This window comes from Phoca vitulina, unplaced genomic scaffold (assembly GCF_004348235.1).
Source record: "Phoca vitulina isolate PV1807 unplaced genomic scaffold, GSC_HSeal_1.0 scaffold1, whole genome shotgun sequence".
NCBI classification, from domain to species: domain Eukaryota; kingdom Metazoa; phylum Chordata; class Mammalia; order Carnivora; family Phocidae; genus Phoca; species Phoca vitulina.
The window spans coordinates 37,679,019-37,702,309 of NW_022589704.1; the positions used below are offsets into that span (position 1 = coordinate 37,679,019).

The 23,291-nt window shown below is 42.0% G+C and overlaps 1 protein-coding gene across 6 annotated transcripts in view; it reads left to right on the top strand.

The window, feature by feature from the left end:
* ANKRD44 (ankyrin repeat domain 44) overlaps positions 1-23,291 on the top strand; it is a 360,792-nt gene that overhangs the window by 177,040 nt on the left and 160,461 nt on the right. For all 6 annotated transcript variants that reach the window (XM_032405615.1, XM_032405624.1, XM_032405635.1 and 3 more), the window contains exon 3: positions 21,390-21,468. In XM_032405615.1, coding sequence (XP_032261506.1) covers positions 21,390-21,468 — 79 coding nt within the window. The remainder of the gene's footprint in view (positions 1-21,389; positions 21,469-23,291) is intronic.

The window sequence follows — 23,291 nt, forward strand, 5'->3', positions numbered from 1 at the left end:
TCAAACCTGGGAAAGAGCAAAAGAGATAAAGATGCACAAAGCTTAAAACAGTTGCTGACAGTGACTCAGACATTATTAATACTGTTGTAGGCATGATGAACTGGAATGGTGGTAGAAAGATTTCCTCTGGGGAAGAATACATTAGATACCATTTTCCAAAGTGTGTTTCTCAGAGCCTCAAACAAATCTGGCAAGTGTTTAGAAGGGGAAAAAAGAGGTTTTGTGGCTAAATAAAACTGGGAAGTACTCCTCCTGCAAAATTCCTTGTGTTTTAGTGATTTACAGTGCGCATTGCCATATTAAAGGCTGTGAGAATTTCTGCCATAAGGAAATTTGTTCAACTTTCCTTTTTTTTTTTTTAAGATTTATTTATTTGAGAGAGAGAGAGAGAGAGAGCGAGCATGCAGGGGGAGGGGCAGAGGAAGAGGGAGAGGGTGGGAGAATCTCAAGCAGACTGTGCTAAGCCAGAGCCCAACGCTGAGCTCAACATGGGGCTTGATCTCACGACCCCAAGATCACGACCCGAGCCAAAATCAAGAGTTGGATGCCTAACCAGCTACGTCATCCAGGCACCCTCATTTAACTTTCTTGAACAAAGTGTTTTGCAAAGTCATTTGGCTACAAATGCCTACTTTTTTGTTTCCTTAATTTTAATCTATCACCTGGAACTGACCTTCAAAACCAGTAGAATACACTTGTACTTTGTTGTAGAATGAGAATCTCTGGATAGTCTAGGGCAGTGGTTCTTGAACCTGCGTGTGCATCAGAATCCTGGAGGGCTTGTTAAAATACAGGTCGCTGGGTCTTACCCCCAGAGTTTCGGATTTGAGAAGTCCAGGGTGGGCTGAGAATCTGTATTTCTAATAAGTTCCCAGGGGATGCTGCTGCCGCCGGTGGGGCCCACACTTTGAGAATAGCTCGTCTGTGGTCAAGCTGGAAGGAAGACAGAAGTTCCAGGGGGTAGCGGTGGTACTCCAGGGGTGCTGCTCGACAACGTGCAGGTTAATGTACTCCTGTGGTCTCTACTGACTGAGCCTGCTGTGTTCCAGGCACCGTGCGAGATGCTGGGGGTGCATGCACGGGTGGTGGACGCAGGCCTGGTCTTTGCCTTCAGGAGCTTACAGGGTAGTGGGAAGGCAGGCAGTAAACAGGCACAGGAAATGAGTCAGTTGGTCCAGATAAATTGGGAAGACCCCTGCGAAGGAAGCCTATAGTGTGCTTTGATACCGAACAAAAGTTGGTCTGGAAAAATCTCTGGGAGGTGGCAGTGACATTGAAGCTGAGACAGGCCGTGAAAAACTGGGGGGCCCTGAGATGTTGAGGTTAATGATTTAGCCAGGATAAAGACATGTGTGAAGGCCCTGATGGGGTAGGGGAGAGTGGCAAGTTCCCGGAGCCAAAAGAAGGCCGGTGTGGCTGGAGGCCAGTTAGCAAGAGAGAAAGTGCAAGAAAGGGAGGTCGGAGAGGAGACAAGGAAGGGCCAGGTCAGCAGAGCTCAGTGACAGAGTTTGGGTTTCATCCCAAGTGCAGAAGACTCCGGTGAGCATTTAAAGTTGTGTCGTGTGAAGGCAGGGGTGTGAGGGGGAAGAGCGGATGCTGGGAGAGCAGCAGGAAGACGGTGGCTGGCGTCAGGGTGGAAATGGGGCTGTGGCGTGGCCAGGGCCGCTGTGTACTCGTGGGCTCTAGGGGGCGCCACTCACATGGGTTGCTTGTATCTACCGGAGGTGGAGACACCTGGATGGCTTCCGGGTATATTACAGAGGTGGGTTATACAGGACTTGATGATGGATCAGATGTGAGGCTTAACGAAGAGAGAGGTGCCAAGAACGACTCCTGGGCTTCTGGCCTGAGCAACAGACAGGAGAGGAGGAAGAGCGCAAAGAGATGGAGGAGGTGCCACTTCATCTCTGAGAGAGGGCCCAGAGCAAAGGGTTACTTTTCAGGAGACTGTGAAACGACCGTGGCCACTGTTACTCTGCAAACACAGTAATTGGCCTTTTGCTGGCACACAAAAGAAATGATGTTGGGGTTTGAGGAGCGTTCTTATTAGAGAGTTGCCCTATATATCACAGATCAATGGCTGCCTGGTTGCCCTGAATTAGAAAACAAATAAGGCCATTTAACACTAAACATAATGTTGTCTTTCTCTAATAATTCAGAGAGCACTTCAGAATCTCACAGAGACCTTTAGTGTTGTGTGAAACAAACCACACCACAATTTACTGGTGAAAACAGCCATTTTATTATGCTCATGGATTTTGTGGGTTAGGGATTAAGACAGGGCATGGCAGGATAGCTTGCCTGTGTTCCATGATGTCTGGGCTCCGCTGGAAAGACTCGTCAGCTGGGGGGACTTGACGCATGGGGGCAGGAGTCGTCTGGAGAGGTCTTCACTCCCATGCCTGGCGGGTGATGCTGGGTCTCAGCCTGCGCACCTCCACACGGCCTCTCCGCCGGGCGCGGGCCCTTCTTCACGGGACAGCGCCTACAGGCCAGTTGAACTTCTGACATGGCAGCTTAGGGCTCTAAAGGCAAGTCATCGTTGCAAAGATCTTGAATCTCTAAATTATCCAGGACAGGTAGCTGAGTCCATGTTCTGCTTAATAGAACGCTAGATCAGAAAGGGATTGCTGTGCTCAGCGTGCTGCCTCAGGGATAATCGGATTCGGGGAAGAAGAGTCTGGTAAAAGGGAAGAGCTAGATGTTTTGCATTAAACCAGACGACAAGGATGTTCTTACTTTGGCTGTGAGCCAGTCATGTGGTAAACAAGTTTTTTTCCACTCTCTTCCACTTGCCCAGCCCTGAGAGGTGAAGCCACAAAGCAGAGTTCCTGCTTACTGGATAATAAAAGGATGTTTATAAACTAGGACATAATAAGAACAGGTTTGAGTTATTTAAACATTACATGGACACAGATTTCCCAAGACCTCTACTCTTAGGTCCATTCTGATGGGCTTCATCCATCAGCTAGCAATGCACAGTGCTGCAGGTTTGGACATTATTCTTGATTTGGGTTTTGGGTAGCCTCCGATGATTGTAACACACCGTCTAAGTTAGATGCTATAGCCCGAAGATAAGATCCTGGATCTAAGGCAGCAGATTTCAAAAAGGAAAGTATAGGCATCCCAGGAAGTGTGCAAGATGATTCAGTGGGGACAGTAGAATACCTACTTTTTTGTTGTTGTTGTTGTTCATCTGACGCTATGCGGGGCTTGAATTCACAACCCTGAGATCCAGACCTGAGTTGAGATCAAGAGTCAGATGCTCAACTGACTGAGCCAGCCAGGCGCCTTGAATACCTACTTCTATCTCTTAAAAAATTTTTAATATATATTTTTGTGTGCATCTTATAGAATATTAAATCTAATAATATAGTAGTGAGTTTATAAAATTTATGAATGACTAGTTAAGTAATTTTGTTTGTGCTCAAAAAGTTGCTTTTTTCATTGATGGGGTGTTTATCCCTTATAGCTAATAGTATTGAAACTTTCTTATGCATACAAATCACCTGGAGAAACTTTATTTTTCTCTGCCCCATGCAAGAGAGTTTAGAATTTGGGGAATTGGTTCACACTATCTGAGCTCACAGGAGACTGATTTATAAACCAAAATGCCAAATTTATAATTTTCTGATAGCTTGAAAACCAGACTTATCATTTATACATATTAGGCTTTTTTTTTTTTTTTTTTTTGGACAAAGTAATTTCTCCGAGGATGTGAAATATCAGACAAAAGGCTTGATGAACCTTAAACTAGAAAGAAAATTTGGGGTTCCTAAAGGCTATTTGCAAGAAGCCAATGCAGCGTAGTAGTGGGTTATTCTTGGGTTAGAATAGTGGCCTATGGTGTGAGTTCTGGTGGCCAGACTACCTGTGTTCCAGTGGTGACACAGCCGCCTCCCAGCTGCAGTGTGACCTTGGGCTAAGTAAGGAACTTCTCTGTGCCTCTTTCTCCATCTGTAAAATATGGACACTCATAGTTTCTACTCACTCTGAAAATGCTTAGATCAGGGTCTGGCACAGGCTAAGAAACCAATCAATGTTGGTGATTCTTCTCTATTCTAAGCATGTTTCTTCCTAAAGAATTTCATTTTTGTCTAGAATCAGCAACTCCTGGAGGGATCATCTTATCACTTAACATCCTCTTTTCAATATTCCTCAATTTCATTTGGTGCCTTTGTCATTTCAGTATCTGGATCCCTTATGGTACTGGGATTCTTTTTGTATCCCCAGAACCCATCACGATGCCTCACTCTGAAACACTGCCCTTAAGAGTTTATGGCTTTACGTGTGCCTTAGAGCAGGTCTTTGGATTGCAGTTCATTTGGTCCAAATTGTATTGCTTTTGGCCAAAGGCATGAGCAGACTTAGAAAGAAAAGTATAGATCCCAGTTGCCAACTCAAAAGCTTCCGAGTCTAGCAAGGCGGTTCCTTCCGGTGGGTGAAGAAGGCGCTGGTGGGGGGAGGGGAGAGCGGTGCTGACCTAGAGCATTTGTGCCCCAATAAAGATTCATCCAGATTTAGATTTTAAAAACCTGTGCGGGCCAAGCAAGATCTTTGAGCAGATTTGGGGTCTAATTTTTGAGCTCTGGTATAGATTAAGATAGGGATAGATAAAAACGTACAAATACGTTTTATTGCCTCTCTACAGTGTGAATTTAAGGGCTAGAACGGTGTCATTTCTCTTTGTGTGAAACCTCTCTCTCCGGGCCCATTGTAAAAATGATGAGAAAGCCCTTCTCATTTCGTAAAATGAGTCAAATCATTTACATAACCAGTATGTTAAGCGCATTATCAAAAGTAAGTCCAAGTTTAAATGCTGCTATGTATAAGTAAGGGCTCATAGTTACGGCTGAACGTTTCTCTCACTGGGTAAGTTTGAGGGTGAATGTTTCCTAATGCCAAGCACCTTCTGTCATCAGTAATGCTTCTGCAGGTCGTATTTAATGGTGAGTTACTCCCAGGAAAACTCAAGCATTTGGCTAATCTGTCCATTGTCTTTTAGACACCGAATTGCATTTTCTGAACTTCTCTAGAGTTCAGGGGCTCTTCTTAACCAATCTCTCTTCCTAGCTGCTCACAGGAGCTTGCCCACAGGAAATGAGACGTATCTTGTAATCCACTCGCTGTGGTTGGGGCTCACTCCGCCTTTCCGTCACCCCAGTAATTACAAGTGACTGTGGCAGCAATTAGAATTTGTTCACCAAAGATGAAAGGCTTGTCTGGTCAGCTCTTCTGGCAAGTGTCACCTCCCACAATGTTGAGCGTATCTTGATTTTGTTCATCTGGTCCTATGCATCTCTCGTTACAGGACCTGCTAGCGAGGATGTTTATGTGGCCCTTGGGCATATTTTCTCTCCTCCTGTTTGGCTAGTGCCATCTTGATTACCCTGGAATTTAGTTGAGAATGGGTCGGACACCTTAACCTCCCCCACCTCTGTCCCCAGCCTGTCTTCTCTCCCTCCTTCCATCAGCCAGCCAGAACGGGCATGTTGGAGAAAGAGTGAAAACATGGATTAAATAATACCAGGCAATGTTTGTTGATTGCTCACCATACAGTAGGAACTGTGCTAAGGGCTTTATGAGCAGCATTTCGTTCCATCTCGCATATCTCCAGGAGGTAGGTTCTATTCTTGTTCCCACTTTACAGACAAAGAAATGATGGCTCAGAGGAGGGTCCAGTGACCTGCCTGAGGTCATATAGCTCTAAGTGGCAGGGTCAGTCCTTGAACAGGGTCCTTCTGCCTCCAGAACCCACCAGGTTACACTGGGCCATCCTCAGAGGTGGCTAAAATCCAAGGCAGAGTCAGCTAAGTCTAAACAGAGCCTGGGGACCAAGAGGAAGGGACTACTATTTGGGAGAGATATTGCTTGGAAAGCATTGCTAGGAGGGCCTGGGGAAGGTTGAGGGCTAAAAAGTAAGCCATCTTAGGTGGGGGAGAAAATCGGGAGGAAGCAGACCTACTGAGCAGAGTCGGGCCAGGGAAGCCAGCGCTCTGTGGCAGGGGTGTGGGTGAGAGACATGGCGGTAGGGGAGGGCTGCAGGGAGGGGAGCAGTGGGAGGTGCGGGAATCCTGTCGCAGGATGACCTTGTCCTCGCATAGAAAATGGACCCTGCGTGTGTGTGTGTGTGTGTGTGTGTGTGTGTGTGTGTGTGTAGGTGGAGGAGGATGGGCTTCATCACAGCACATGCACAGCGTGGAGGCAAAGCCTGCCCTTCTTCCACTTAGAGACAGTGCTGTGGGGAGGGGCTCTCCTGAGGGCTGCTCTTCAGCTGGGGGAAGTGCATGACCCGCCTGACCCAACAGTGTGGCCCAAGAGAACAGAGGAAAAAGGCTTCCTGTGTCAGGCGCTTCTGGGAACCCCAGGAACACACAGCTGTGCTTCCCTCCCTTCCACTTCAGCCCCATCTTCCCCGCCCTCTTGACCTTGTGCTGCCAGAGAGGGTCCTGCTACCCAGACACAGCTGGGAGTGTCTGAGGCCAGACCTCCAGGGACCTGAGGAATGCACAAAGCCCCCCACTCAAGCCAGTTGGAAATAAAGTCATTTCTCACCCTCTGAATAAAGTTTCTCTAGGAACACTGGTCCTAGCTGAGTGACATGGCTGGTCTGGGCTGTGGGTCTCCCAGCACACCTCATCCTCTGGAAATTCATCCTTCTGGGGAATTCTTGAAGAATGCAAAAGAGTTAGGCACCCTCTGTGAGCCTGCCTCCTTTTCTGGTCCTTTATAAAGCTCTTTGGTGGAACCACTCCCCACACTGTACTCTGGTCAGCCCTCTCCTTACAAGAAACCGTGTTAGCGTTCTCTATCCCCAGCACGCTTCCCCAGCACTGGGCCTGCACTGGCCTGTTAACGAAGCTACCCACCCACGCCTTCTACTTTCTGTGACTCTGTTCCAACATCCAGACTTCCCATGCCTGGAACCAAGCCAGCAGTTTGATTTTAATAGGAGCCTCTAATCATTTCATATGCGGGTTTGGGCTAGCCAGAGACAAGGAAATAAATGTTCCACATTAAAAAAAAAAAAAATCAGTGTTTTTTTGCCCTACTTCCACAAGTCACTAGGTTCCCAGGAACTGGTATTTGTGGCCTGGCCATTAATGTCAATGTAGGTGAGGTCTCACAGAAACCAGAACTCTGCAGCAGGCAGCCCTTGTTAAGAGGAGGCACAGGTGAGCTGAACTGATAAGGAATGTTAGCTGAGCCTCGAGGCTGCTTGTTACCAGCTTCTTAGCAAGCCTTCCTACCTACTGGGTAAGTAAGATGCAAGGCCAAGGCCCCAGTTGAGGGCAACAGAATTGATAGGAAGTCTGAAGGGCTGAAGGTTCTGGGATGGTCAAACAGCTTAAAAAAAATTTTTTTTTGTTATTGAAGTATAATTGACAAACCATGTTGTATTAGCTTCAGGTGCACAACATAGTGGCTCAACAATTCTATACATTACACAGTGCTCACAATGGTAAGTGTAGTCGCCATCTGTCACCATATTACGTTATTACAATATTATTGACTACATTCCCTGTGCTGTACTTTTCATCACAAACAGCTTTGAAACAAGGCCAAGCCCTACCTGTAATAGACTGAGGGAGTGGCTATCTTCAGTCAAGGTTAGAGGTGGACAAGAGCCACACACAACCATGACACCCACCCACCCAGACTCTTTGGCATCTCTAACCCCTTATAGACAATCACATCTCTGTCTCACCACAGAAACCTTCAGGCCATCTTCATACAGACCCTTTTCTTATTGGGGTATAGGTTTTGATAAAGAATTAAGATAAATCAAGACATTACTCCTTTTTATTCCTTCAAGACACATATATTGAGCACCTACTGTATGCCAGATGTCGTGCTAGGTTGATACAAAGATGAGTAAGACTATCTCTGCCCTGAGCCCACAACCTGGTTAGTGGGAGGGAGGGGGAAAACAAGGGTGGACAATGAGATGTGATGATGCCGTGACAGAGACTGTAGAGTGGAGGAGGGGTGTGGGGTAGAGAATCAGACAAGGTTTTGGAGGAATGGACACTTGAGCTGACACTTGAGTGAAGTGACACTCTTCCCGGTGACTCCCAAACCCTAAATCAGTGGCTCCCTGTTTTGTGACTTTAAAATAAAATGTTCTTAATTACACTTGAATTTTAAAAAATTAATTCATTAATTAAAAAAAATCCTTATGTCAAATGACCCTGCTTCTTCTTAAGAGGGAACTGTTTTGGGTTGAGTGTCTCAAGGCATCACGCTTCCACATTTCCATCTGTCTGAAACTTGCCTTTTGGCCATGGGGCCACCACAGTCAGCAGTCTTGGCTTTGCTGAGGAACAGGTAGAAGAAGCTCATCAGGTTCATAGCAGCAAGAGATACAGATTCTTAGATGTAAAATGGTGCGTAAGAAGTAGGCCAGGGGTCATAGAACTCTGTTTTCTTCAGTGGTATTCAGGGAGTGGAAGCCTAAACATCTCGTCACATTTAGGATGGGAAGAGAACATGTCAGAACAGTAATGCTTAAAACCCAAGCATATCTTCTTAAGGGTGAGTTGGGGAGTGATCTAAGATTAGCATTGATTTAAGGATTATAGGGAGGAAAATATCACATACCAGAACATACTGTGGGCTAAGCCAGTTAGCCAGGTGGATCACTAATGGTGATGGGATCCTCTGGGGGATTTCAAGGCTGAGCATGAAGCACATCAATGATCATGGGACTAGTAGACAGGAGGTGGGTGATGGAGGAGTAGTCTCTCCAAGTCATGAGATCATGGCAATGTGTGAGCTGCTAACTTTCCCTATCTGTAGGAAATAGAAGGCTGATGTGCTAGTGAGATATGCCTGGGTCTATTCCATCTTGAGGTCAAATTGCCCAGAGAGGGACACAAAGACCTCAAGTCTAGAGCATCCAAGAAGTAATGCCCCAGGACCCTCATCTGATTGAACTCCATGTCTTCTTTTATATTCTAGTCATTATTTTATAATTCAGTGGGAAAAATTATCAGTTTGTCACAGTTTACTGTTTAGACCACGTTCAGAAATACATATGGTATGCAAAGCAAGAAACATTTAAATTAGAAATCACTTCCTCCCATGAATACGTAAGTTCAATAGAGAAAAGATCATAATTACAAGCAAGCAAACCACCCAAATGTATATTAGTGTTTAATCCATCAATGGAACAGGATGGTTTAATCCATCCCTGTGTCTTCTCAGGTGTTGAGTACATGGGTATTTGAGGTCTTCTAAGAGAAGACCCCATTCTTGTCTTCTCTATGCTGCTAGAAGCCAGATTGTTGAGTGAGGATCCTAAGGAGGTCTTACCCACATGAAAAAGTATTAGTTAGCCAAGAAATACAATAATTTAAAGTTGGTTTGGGGAAAAATATCCCCTACAGCCCAGGTTTATGAAGGCCAAGTGCATCCCCAGTCACCATTTTCTCTGGTGGTTGTTCTCAAGTGGTGTAGGTTTATTTGGGATTGCCTGGAGGTGGAGAGGTACATCTCCCATATCCCTTGTTTTCAAGAAGCGCTGTTACATAATCTCCAAGTTTTGGGACCACTATTATCAGTCTGTAATTAAGGGGCTTAAGAAGCCTGCCATTTTGCAATCTACCCTCACTAAGCAGAATGTTCTGTATGGAATCTTTACAGTGTGTTTGGCTTTCTATCCCATTGTCTCAATTTGGAAAGGGCAAGGGCATAGATAAATGCTTCCTTGCTTATTGATATGGAAGGTGGCCCCCGGGTTATCTTCCTGAGGACCTCTAACAGAGTCTGTGGTTGATTTCTAATAAGTTAAGGATGGGAACTTGTGTCTTAGGTGGCAAAACTTTCTTATGAAGTGTCAGAAAGGTTTGGTGAGGGTGTTTTAGCTTGGGGGTACCTGGTTCAAAGGTTTTCAGCTTCGGGGGAGGAAAGAAAGGGCATGGCATCTAAACCCCCAGGGCAGCTCCCATCTGCCAGGTTGCAACCAGATCTGATTCTGCTGAGCTACCAAGAATGCATGAGGAAGGAGGCCTTCAGGGCAGCAGGGCTATGTTCTGAGCAAGGATTTAGAGCTGCTGAGGTGTGGATGTTTTAGGTGGTTGTATGAGAGGAAAAGACTCCACTGTGAGTTCTCTGAGGTAAAGGATGAATCCTGCAAGGCCAAGCTCAGGAGTCTGGGAGAGGCTTTGGTTACCTTTGGTTGGGGTTGGACAGGATACAGTGGCCAAGCCTTTGCTTCAGGCAGGAGAGGAGGCAGGCAGAGCACTGCTATTGGCCAGTGTTGAGTAGGTAATCTCAGCCCTTCTACTGGTAAACAAATACCATTTCTTAATAAAAATTGTTTCTCCAGAAATGGTTCTGAATCTCCTTATTTCGTCTAAGTCCCAAGAGGAACTGAAGTAATCAGGATAAGCTTCAACGATGTCAGTAATAATAATGATGGTAATAGGATGGCTAATATTTATCAGATATGTACTTTGTGCCTTCAAGAGAGGTGATCCTATTTTCATTTTACAGAAAAGGAAGCTGAGTCTCAAAGGTTGCTTTATTTGCCCAACGTCACACAGCTCATAAGTGGTAGAGGAGGGGTTTGAAGTTAGGTCCTTCTTGACTCCAGAGTCTATGCTCTTTTGGCCATACAAAGATGCCTCTAATGAAAGTGTGTGTGTGTGTGTGTGTGTGTGTGTGTGTGTGTATCCCTATCCTGCAGGACACTTGACAGAAACAATCATAGTAGGACCAAAGGCCTCCAAAGGCTGTGGGGAGGGTGGAAAGAGATTTTTCCTTGGAGAGGAATAATGTTACTGGTTAGTAAGGCTTTGTATGGTGTTGTGAGGGAATACAGAACACTCTGGGCAAGTCATTTAACTCTCAGAATCAACCTTGATTCCTGTCCTATAGAATGGGGATAACAATACCTACTTGATTAATGTCCCTGGGTTTTCTTAAGAATTAGATGATGTGTAGGACAGCACTCTGGCAACTCTGTGGAGCATTATGCAAATTACAGTCATCCCATGTTTAGTCACAGACATAATGTTTTGTCATTTGCAAAGAAATACATTTGCATATTAAAACCTACTACAAGATAATGAAGGCTTTGGATAGTAAGTAATGTCCAGTGCTTTAAATTTATATGTAATTAGTTAAAACTAGCTCTTGTTAGGCAGACTTTTTTTTTTTTAAATAGGAAAGCCTTTTCTTATCTACAAAAGGAATTGTGTTTTCTTGTTTGTGAACTGCATTATGTACAAGTCTTGAAATACAAAGAAGCAAGAAAGTGAAGAACACCCATCAAATTACTCACCTGGAGGTAATCATTGTAGCCATCTTGGTACACTGAGCCTGATACGTCCAGATAACTGCGTTGGTGATTTTTCTTACCAGTATTACATATAAACTCTGTTTCTAAAATATCCACCTGGAGGCTGAAAAAAAAACTTGTAATCATTTCAGTTAGGATGATTTTCTATGACTGCAGAAACTGTTTTTATAAGCTTTTGCTTTTCCCCCACCCAAATGTGTTTGAGACACAGAGAGAGAGAGAGAGAAACAGACCCAGTCACTAAGTTATTGTTGTATCCAGAGTAGACCCCTTTGAGCATTGTCTCCTTTCACACCACATTCATTCTTTCGCTCTGACATTTTCTAACACTTGTGTTGTGTGTGTGTCTGCTCTTTGCTGACTGGTGTGATTAATCTAATATTAGTCTACTATAGTAAAGAGCCCATCACCCAAAATCAAGAGAGTGGGATTCTTTGAGGCTAGGACTGAGCATGGTGCCTGGCACATAGAAAGCCCTAGTAAATATTTTGTTATTTGTATGAATGAAGGGTTTCACCACTGCCATAAGCAGCCGTGTGACCTTGGGCTAATCCATTAAACTCTCTGGATGTCCCTAATGCTTTCCAGTTCTAATATTTTGTAATTTTAGGCTTCCGCTTGTGAGATTTTTGGTTCTGACACTGTGGGGTCATTACCTGATGACAGGTTTTCACCCTTGCTAGCCCCATATAGGTGTGAAAAGCTAGCAGTTGCTTTCTCTTCCCTCTTCATCAATAGGAGATAATTTTCCAATTATTCTCGTAGTTATCTGCCTTTCATCTTAGGCACCTATGTTTTGTTGAATAAGTTGGTTAATGAAGTAATTAGAAGAGACAGTGAGCCTAAGGTAGGGGCCCTAACTGAAACTAGATTTCTCACCTCATTACTTAGCTCATTGGAACCAAGAGCAATTCTAATCTATGAGTTTCCTTAAATACCCTTAGCAGTAAAACATTCCCACATGTATAAGAAATATGGTTTCTTCATAAAAAAGCTATTTAACAAATGCATTAAATTGAAAGACACTGCTTCTTAATATGCTTGGGATGCCACACAGAACAGCTGTGAACTTTATTAGCATTCAGGATGCAAGGGGAGGTGCTGCTCTGAAGACCTGCTTTGGTTTTCATCAGACACTCCTCATAATGTCTTTGCAGTGGCTCGACGTCTATTACTGTTTCACTGGCAGCAAAGGACGAGCATCTTGGCTCGTTTTCCATTCTGTAGGACTACAGGACGAGAATCCTTTTCCATGTTCTGTTTCTCCTCTCAAGATGTGTTCCCGGCCAAATGGTATCAAATAGTTGGCACTCTATCAACTTTCCCAGGCAAAAGTCGATCTAAAAGGGCTTCTGTCATTTGGGAATCTCTGGGTAGTGTGGTGAGATCCCCACAGTCCCCGGGTGATGTACCGCTGACACGCTGCAGTGTGCCCACAGGTTAGGCAGAGACCATCAGCCTCCCCACTTGTACTTGATTTTCTGGACTTACTTTCTACATCTTCACTCAATACACATTTGTCAAAGGTTTTGTTTAGGAGATAGAAGTGTTCCAAGGGATTTTGAAGAGAACTCTTGCTTGTGCCTATTTTTAAAGCATATATACTTAATCCAACACCCTATACTTTTGCAAGGACTTCACTTTTATGTCTATACACGAGCAAGACATGAGTTGCCTCAAAAATTAGCATATTATTGGTTGATTAGATTCTGCTGTTTTCTCCTTTAACTGAATTTACCCTGTTGAGTAGGTGTATTTTTTTAATCCATAAATATGCCCTTCTTTATGTTTCCCAAGCAACAGAATTTTTTTAAAGTTTTATTTATTTAAGCAATCTCCACACCCAACATGGGGCTTGAACTCAAAACCCCAGGATCAAGAGTCGCATGCTCTACTGACTGAGCCAGAAAGGTGCCCCACCACAGAATGTTTTATTTGCCTGCTTATGTGTTTTCTGCTTTATTGAGGTATAATTGACATGTAATATACTAGACATACTTAAAGTGTACCATTTACAAAGTTTTAACATATTTACACCCATGAAACAATTACCACAATTGAGATAATGAATATACCATCACCACCAGAAGCTTCCTTGTGCCCCTTTATAATCCTTAGCTCCCGCCCCTTTCAATCTCTCCTCTAGCCTCCTTGGGCAACAACCGATCTGCTTTCAGTTGCTGTACATTAGCTTGCATTTCCTAGAATTTTTTTTTAAAGACTTTATTTATTTATTTGAGAGAGAGAATGAGAGAGAGAGAGCACATGAGAGGGGGGAGGGTCAGAGGGAGAAGCAGATTCCCTGCTGAGCAGGGAGCCCGATGTAGGACTCGATCCTGGGACTCCAGAATCATGACCTGAGCCGAAGGCAGTCACTTAACCAACTGAGCCACCCAGGCACCCCATTTCCTAGAATTTTTTATAATGAATTAATACTGTATGTATTCGTTTTTTGCTAGCTTCTTTCACTCAGTGTAATTATTTTGATTCGTCTACGTTGTGACATACAGCAATATTCTTTTTAATTGCTGAGTAGTGTTCCATTATATGGGCATACCATAGTTTATTCATTTATCTGTTGATGGAAATTTGGACTGTTTCCCGTTTTTGGCTATCACACATAAAACTGTTGTGAACATTTATGTGCAAATCTTTGTATGGACATATGCTTTCATTTCTCTAGGGTAAATTCCTAAGAATCTGGATCACTTTTTCACTAGTGAATTGCCTTTTTACCGTTTTTGAAAATCCCGTATGTTGTCCATATATGTGTTTTTACACTGATACCCAATTGTCTTGATTACTGTAGCTTTATGATAAATCTTAAAATCAGGTAATGTTAATTCTCCAACTTTATTCTTCTTGCCTGCTTGTACTTTTGCTTATGAGAATTTTGTCCTTAGGTCTACAGTACTAGGTCAGAGTGTTAATTGTAATGAAAAATAACTTCCCTTTTGTTTACCAAGGCTTGTAACTATTCAGAGAGTTAACAAGAGCATGAACAATGGAATCAGTTCTGGTTCTGAATCCCCGTTCTACCATTACTAGCTGTGTGACTCTGGTCAAGTTACTTACCATCTCAAAATCTCAGGTTCCTCTCCTGTCAAATGGGGACAATAATATGTACCTTACAGCAGTGTTTTAAGGATCAAATTAGAAAGCATAATCTCTGATAAAATTTTTATTTAATATGCATTATTTTAGTTTAAAAAATTAGTATAATAAAAATATCCAATATTTAGTTACCTAAGGCAGATACAATCCAAACATCTTTGGCATTCTCATTTCTCTTAATTTACCTTCATTTTAAATGATTTTTGAGTGATTCTTGTTTAGTTTTAAGAATTAGATGTGGTTTTGAGGTTTAGACTTACAGTTTGAGCATGTTTAGATATAGCAAAATGTACCAGTGTTTCTCATACATCCATGTTACATTCAAATGGATGGGTTAAAATACCAACAGAGTGATGATTGAATAAAGTTGTTTGCTGCTGGATGTATATAGGGGCAGAGATTTGCTGTCACCTTTGAGGCATAGAAAATTCCAGCTAAGGTATATCCAGCTCCATAGGATAGTGTGTGCGTGGAAAATGAATATAAATCTAAATTTTTCTCTTACGGTAACTTGGGGTAGACATTGATCCAGCTCTGCTGTGTCTAGGTGAAGGCATAACTTGAGTTTTCATTGAAAGTTGAATTAAAACAATATATTAAAACTCTACACATCATAAGAAAAAGACTAAAACTGAATAGAAGTGGGTAAAGTATATGTACAGGCGATTCGTAGTTGAAGAAGCCAAAACTTTTATTTTATTTATTTTTATTATTATTATTTTATTAACATTAAATGTATTATTTGTTTCAGGGGTACCGGTCTGTGATTCATCAGTCTTACACAATTCACAGCGCTCACCATAGTACCTACCCTCCCCAATGTCAAGCCAAAACTTTTACTAAACATATGAAAAGAGCCTTAATTTCACTTGTATGTAGTGAAATGCAAATCAGAGCAACAATGAAATATTGTGTCAGGCAATCGTATTGGGAAAATGTAATAAGGTTGATAGCATCAAATATAGGGAGGAATGTTGGGGAAAGGAACACATTTATGGCTAGGGAGTATAAATTGTAAAACTATTTCTGAAAGCTATTTGAAAATACCTAATAAAGTTGAGTATGTATATACACTGAGATCTCGCACTGCCTTTTCTTGGTACCTGCCCCAGAGAAATTTTCATCCATATGCACAGAGAGACATGTACAAATATATGCATTGCAACACGATTTGTCGTAGTGAAGAATTGAAAACAGTCTAACCTGTCTCCTCTCTCCCTCTCTCTTTTTCTCTCTCTGTCTCTCTGCCTCTCTCTCTCTCTCTTTCTCTCTCTCACACACACACACACACACACCTCAGTTATTTTCTAAACCATTGCAAGTCACAGTACTTAACGGCACTTCACCCCTAAAGCTATTTTTTAAAACAGAATTCTGAAGCGGATATAGAAATGTCAACTTACTTGATTTTGCCGGTGGGAACACACAGACCTGTTATTTTCTGTACCTCTCTGTATCCATGAGATGTTAAAGCTTGAAAGTAAACATGAAAATTTTAAAAAGAACCATGACATTTGTTTCTCTGCTTTCTTTTCCTCTTTACAAATTTCTTGTAATTCCTCACCTGAAGACCAAGCATCTTTCCCATTGTGTGTCGTTTGATTTAAATCTCTCACATGTCTTCGGCTCTTTTCTTCACGTGATTTGAAATACCTCCACGGTAACTATTTTGTGTACAGAGTTGTTTTAGACATCTCCTGGCTTCTAGTGATCTCTGTTCACTATTGTATTAAGCTCGTTGCACCTAAGAAGCTTGCTTCTTTGCTGTTTGTGGGAGTTTGGATTGACAATCGGAACTTCACTTCTGTATTTCATGATGGCAAGGCTTTGCAGGGCTTGTTTTCTTAACATTGCTTCATCTGCCTGTCTTGGTATGTAAGATATTTATATGTAGGGAGGGATATTTGTAGAACTGTATGATAGATACTTACAGTGAAGGTTAGGTCATGCACTTCTAGCTGAGAATTTCCAAAGCATATAATAAACAATTCTTAATCTTCAGAACAGAGGCTTGGGGTGCCCCCTACACAGTATTTTTGTCTGCCAGAATGGCCTCTCTGCCCATGTCAAGCTCACTTTATGTGTACATACTTCAAGTTCCCTATTTTCTTTCATCTGCCTCTTTGGTAAACAGACAGAAACTTCCTCTGCCTGATCTCTCTCTGACATACTGCAAATTTAGCTCAGACACCAGCTGGCTGTGTGTGTCTCTGGCTATTCATAGAAAGGAAGGGTTTACCTTCCTTCCTTCTGGAGAAACCTGTGACTTTTCATGGGTCCGAATCTATTTTCAAAGGGCTGTTTGGAATCGGAGCTACTGTAATGGGAAAAGGTCTTTTTTGTGATACTTGAATAATCTTTTAAAAAATACACTGATGAGTCATGTGTGTTTCTCATGTGTGTTGACCATACTGTGCTTGCTTTTGAATGATTTTCTCCTCTTGCATTCATGGGTGTTGTAAAGACCGCCATGATCATCTATCCGCTGTTGGTCATCACGGAGCACCCATGGGAGCAGCAAGTAGCTGTGAACACAGAAGAGCAGAACGCTTAGTTAGCTCAGCCACTGTGTCTGTCTGAATGCCACTCTGGTCCTGGCCTGGTCCTCGATTCTAATTTTGATCCAGAAACAATCCCTAAGTCAGCCTGTAAGATATAGGCTGACCTGGAAGTCTGCCCCTGGGTTTCCGAAGCTTCCAGATAAGCTGGAGCCAGTAGGGTTTCTAGGGAGTCCTGGACAAGATGTACTTATTTCCCAATTCAGAAGCGATTTTTTCTTGTCAGTTTAGATTTCCTGCCCAGGGCAGTTTGGGATTGGGTGAGTTTCAGGGCAGTATTCGAGAAGACATTTGTCTCATCACTTTTGGTAATTTTCATAAATAATTTAACATCACAGATATCACTAATTGCCACTTCCCTGTTACTATTTTTATTCGGATGCCCTAGATTTGGAAACTGGTAACTGGACCGTAAGTTTCTTTAGGGTGAGGACGGGATGTTTTTAATTTTGTATTCCTAACATCCGCCACAATGCCTAGGGTATAATAACTTCTCAATAAAGGTCTATGTCTAGAACATATGGTGGAATAAATGGTTCTAAAACGTATCCCAAGGTCACTGTCCTTATTTTTTCTTCTCCTGTCCTTCTTGTTTACTCTTCTTGTTTTCATCTCTCTTAGACCAAAGTCTTAGATGATTGCCAGCCTCATGTGTTTGTACTGCTTTCTGAAACTCTTCCTACACACTCCTTCCTCAAATTTTGTTCATTTAAAAAGAAATAATCTTTTTTTCTTCTTGAGCTTTGTCTTTCGTATCTTAAATGATTTTAAACAGTATTCATATCTCTGATTCTTCTGTTATCTCAAGTTCTTTCTGGTTGTTATGCCTGCTGATTCTTGCTTCTAGTTAATTGCTTCCACATGGGTCTTGTAGCTTAGGCTTGTGAGCTCATCTTCAGTGGTGGTTTAACTGTGGGTGTCCTGAGTTGCTTGTATTGAAGACACATCTCTTTAGACAGATTTTGTTTCTTCTTCTTGACACCCTATGGATGTCCTTGGCCTAGAACCAATTTTATGCCTATTTTTCAGCTTGAAAGTTCCTGGACTGTGCAGGTATTGTGAATTCAAAACCCCAAACCACATGAGGACAGATTCTGGGAAGGCAAATGCTCAGTGGAGACACTTTTATTCTCCCATCAGGAATCTAGGCCAAGTCATTGCCTTTCCATCTACCTGTGAGAGTGTTTGGCTTTTTTTCAATATCAATTCATTTCAAGAATCTTTCTTCAAGACCACTTCAAGGATTTTTCTCTATGTGAGGGTGTCAGTTCTAGTTCTTCACCTCATCTCCCATCCCTAAGTGCTGGGCAAATCATACAATCTCTCCAAATGCGCAGATTCCCTAGCTTTTCAATCTAAAAAAAATCACTATCTTTCAAATGATGATAATAAGCCTTAACAACAAGGTTCTGAGAGATGTGTCTCTCCTTGTAGGGATGTTACGAGATTTGAGTAGTAGAATAGATAAAAGGCAGTTTGAAAAAAAAAATTAAAACACTCTATAATTAGGTTTTGTTTCTTCTTCTAGAAACCCTAGGGGTATCATTGGCCTAGAACACATTTTTACTAGTATTATTACTAGTATACTCTTTTCATCAGACTCTTTTCCTTCCTTCTCCTACCATTACATCTCCTTGTCCATTTGTCTAGCTTGTGGCCAAGTAGAGTGGCCTTATCCTTAGGCAGAGGATGAACTGCAACCTCCCAGCTGATTTGACCTGATTGAGGATGGTGATTACTGTGGCTCTGTTATTCTCCGCACATGACTCTGTATATCACTCAGGTTCCTTGCTAGAGCGCTGGTGTTGGTAACCCTTGGTCAGTAGTTATTGTTTAGTTAAGTGCATTGCTTTTTTAGTTGAGGTCTTAGCAGCACATGAAATTGTTTATATAGTTGTGATACTTTGGAGAACCACAGAACTGCTGCCTGAATACAGATCTTCTTTGTAGTTACATGTGTGTGGCATGCCACTGAACGAGGGTATCAATTGGTATAGTTGTTCTGGAAGCTACAGGAAACCTTTAAATGCATGTCAACAGGAACACTGGTAGTACCAATCAAGAATTTTTACTTTGTGATCTCACATAACACACCCCTTTTATGTTATAAAAACTTCAGTTTGAACAAGCCATGTCATAAAAGGGGCCACAGAATTAGCAAAGCCAGTCTTATAATAACAGGCCAACCAGTTTTAGATATTGGGGTTTTCTTGGCTTTTTATTTGAGGGCCAAGCTCTCAGACAGAGCATTGACTTTGCTTCAGGTCAAATGAAGTCATAATTTGGGCTGGTTAGTCCTTGTTTAAATCACTTAGGTAAGGTTTAATTTGTTGAACCAAACCCTGGAACCAGTTCAATTGACAGAAGAACATATAATTATGTAACTTTTGTCATAAGACTCAAGAGAAATGTTTCATAGATATAGTGGGGATTCAAAGAGAATATGAGGCTAAGATGAAAAGTGCTTATAGAGATGGCAATAGAAGAAATAGAAAGAGAAAACATTTGTGAAAGTCTAGTATCAGTTCTTTGTATAGTTCTCTGTGCCAGTTAATACACTTGAAATATTTTTCAAATTTTCAAATACTGAATCTCTATTTTCATGGAAAGTGTGACATAACTATAAGACGGTTAACGATGGTTGTATATCTTTCAGAATTTTCTGTGGCATACCTTTACTTTATATGGTATAGTTACATGACTGCCCTATTTCCACTTATCTGTAATAATTGCCTGCAACATACATAGATGACATAAATTCCCAGCTAATTCAGACTTCTTTTTTTTATCCACTTAAAAGTTAGTCCAACCCTTCATGAAACCTATTTACCAGACCTCCTAACAAATAGACTGGTTTGAAGATCAGTTCTTGTCATATCTCCTGTCTGCCATCTGTTTTAGATATTAATAGTCACAAAATGCCTAAAAGCAGTAGTCTGAAGGAGACTGACAAAGAGCAGAGGGCCTGAACTGTCAGAAAACAGAATTGTGTCCTTGGGCAAATCCGAGGGTGGTTGGGTAGGTTGTGTAATCAAGTGATAACAGGAACAATGATTAAAATCAACAGCAGCTTCACAAATCTTGAAACTAAAATGCATGCTAGTTTTAGGAGAAACCTCAAAGACATAGTATACAAACTTTGGTTACCGTTGTGGAACAGTCAGGGAAGTTTATAGAAGAAGCAATATGCATAGACCAGTTCAATTTGGCTGATTTATGCCGAGCATCTAGTTTGTTGCTCCTGTGGGCTCTGATAGAGAGGAGTAAGACCAGTTCTTTACCCTGTGGAGTTCTTAGTCTTGGGGGCAAGATATCACACAACTATCTATGCTCATGACAAAACAGCTTTGCCTGGAGCACTTGGTGTGCATGGGCCAAGCTTCATGCCTGCCTAGGGCTTTATTTACTGACATTATCTTGAGTTCTCTCATCAGATATTCCAGTTTACAGATGGAGAAGCAGCAATTCTCCCCCCTGCATTTTATCGTGTTAACAACACAGTATATTAAATGCTTTGCCAAGGACTTAGACTGAAGACCGATAGGCAAAAGTCCAATCTTGGCTCTGCTATATACCTATGGGGTCTGGAGGAAATTTCTTAATTTATCTGAGCCACAGTTTTCTCATCTGTAAAACAGAGATAGTAATATCTACCTCAGCTCTCAGCTTCAACGTCAGTATTCTCAGAAAGGCCTTATTCCACCATTCTAAGGAATCTTGTTCCCACCTCCCTGGTCACTGGATCCCATTACCCTGTCTTAGTTTTGGGATAGCCTTTATCACCATCTGAAATGATGTCATGTGCCATTGGTTTCCATGACTACTGACAGCCTCCCCACTCGAATGTAAATTTATGAGGGCAAGGACTGAACCCCAAATCTGGTTCGTGGCACATAGTAGGCATTCAGTAAGTGTTACATGAATGGGTGGTGAACTAGGCAACAGTTAATAGAGATGGAAAGGAGAAGCTGACTGTACTTAATGTTTAATGTCCTTACGAACAATTCCACTATGTTCCTTTAGAAAGAAAACAAATCATTGCATGCTTTGAACACTGCTATTAAAGTAGGTAAAAGGGTTTGAGTTTTTGTTTTTGGTTTTTTACCATAAGGAAGGTCTGAAAATAAATTGAATTTCATCATCCGTTGCATGATAGTCTGTCCCTGACCTGAGGTGGGCTCCAACAAAAGGAGCCCGGAGACAAATACAACACACAGGCACAGAACGGGATCTTTTGTACATGTGACTATGGGAGATGCTGAGAGAAATGTGCACCCAGAGCTCACCTGAGTAGGTTCTGGCCTTCACTCTCTCCCACAAGCATTAACCTCAGAGCGAATGACATGTCTTATTATGTCTACTGAAGGTACCTCTAGCCTCCACTGACTTGTTTATCTTTGCCATTGTTTCAGGATTCTGAGAAGCGAACCCCACTTCATGTGGCTGCATTTCTGGGAGATGCAGAGATCATCGAACTCTTGATTCTGTCAGGTAAATAACCGCTGTACTTAAAAGTCAATTGCAGATGAAAATTTAAATGACCAACTCACTAGATCGACTACTACAGTGAACCCAAACTAATTTCTTTATTGTGCTCGTGAAAGTGTATTTGATCAGTGATTTTATCAGTAGACAAAAAACAATGCAAGAGGTTGTTCTTAATGAAAAATGACGTCTTCAGTAAAACATTTATATTGCCTTGAAAGTCTGATTTCTGACTAATCAGGCCCAGTATTATGAATTCAGTAGATTTGAATATCTTTTCATTTTTTCATTGTTAAAAAAAAATGAACAAACAAAACTGATTCCTTAAAGCCTGCACAAACAAACACCAAATGTACGTGTGTATTTACATACATTTAAATTGTGTGGCAAAACAATACTATGTTTTGTCGTTGGATATGTAATAAAACATGGAAGGAAAGGAAACATATCAATTTCCAGATAATTGTTACCTCTGAGGAGGCTGGCTGGGTGAGAGAGATTTTCAGGGAAGGGTGAAAAAGAGACTATAACTCTGTAAAATATTTTATTTAAAAAAGATTGGAAGCAGATATAGCAAACATAGTTTTGTGCTATTATTCTCTTTATTTTTTTATGTATTTTAAATATCTCATCGGATTTAGAAATGTCAATGCTTTCATTTTTGGAAAACTGCGTGCTTGGTACATCTCACCAAACTGGTTTCCAAAACCAGTATGTGCTTTCTCCCTTGAGTATTTGCTAGACAAATCCCCAGAATGAATCTGAGCTCATGCAACGTGTCTCCCTGTGGATTGCAGCCCGGCTGGCTTTTCCTCTCCTCCTTTTTGTCTAGGGAGATGAAAATCTGGAGGAAATACCTCTGCCCACAGACTATGCAAAACGCCTGTACTAAGGTTTTGCCTTTGTTTGTGGTAGTAAAGGGAAACTGAAGAATTCCAAAGTAAACTATGCAAAGGTAGGAGCTAATGCATGTATTCAAACAGATGTCAGGAACACTGTAGGAAAAAAACCCAAGAATTGTGCTGTGATACACCCGGATGATTCCCGTTGCCCTTATTTTTGTTGTGTTCATGTTCTGGAGGTGGATTTTCCCAGGAAACAAGTATTCTGTGCCATACAATGCATGTGCCCCGTGCTCTTGACAAGTGTGTGGAGCTTAGGTTAGATTTTGTGTGGCATTCCTGTGCTTTCAAGAACAAGCCTTCCTTCTGACAATTTTAAAGATGTTCCAGGGCTTTGTTCCAAACAAACATGTATTGTTCTGTGCTGGCACAGACTATGGCCAAGAGCCAGTACGCACCTGGCTGGTGGCCCCGGCAGTGGAAATTTGGTCCATGGAAGGTTGTAGGCAGAATCAGTGGGGGTGCAAAATAAAGAATTTTGTGGGATGACACTGAAGTGGTCCCAACCATCCAAATGTGTTAAGAGACATCTCAGAGTCTCAGAGGAATGCTTAGGTCATGAGTGTGCAAATTCAAAACTTTGTGTTAGACCCCCAACTTTGGTTTTTTGTTTGTTTGTTTTCCTACTTCTGAAGGAAGATTTTAATTCTGCAGCATGAAGTTGACCCATCTGTTTTCCTCAGGCATCTGTGGGCTGGTGACTTTCGAGCAACATGGTTTCACTTCACCTTCATGTGAGATGGAGTCCACCAGCCTCTCTTACATGGGGTTCATCCAGTAGAGCCTGAAGAAATTGTTCCATAGATCTTGATTTGGCACACCTGTTTGGTCTCGGAATTACTGAGCTGTTAGCCTCTCTGGTATAATTTTGGATGGCACATGCTATGAAATTTGTCCTCTTCCTCATATCAAATTAGGAAGGCTTAG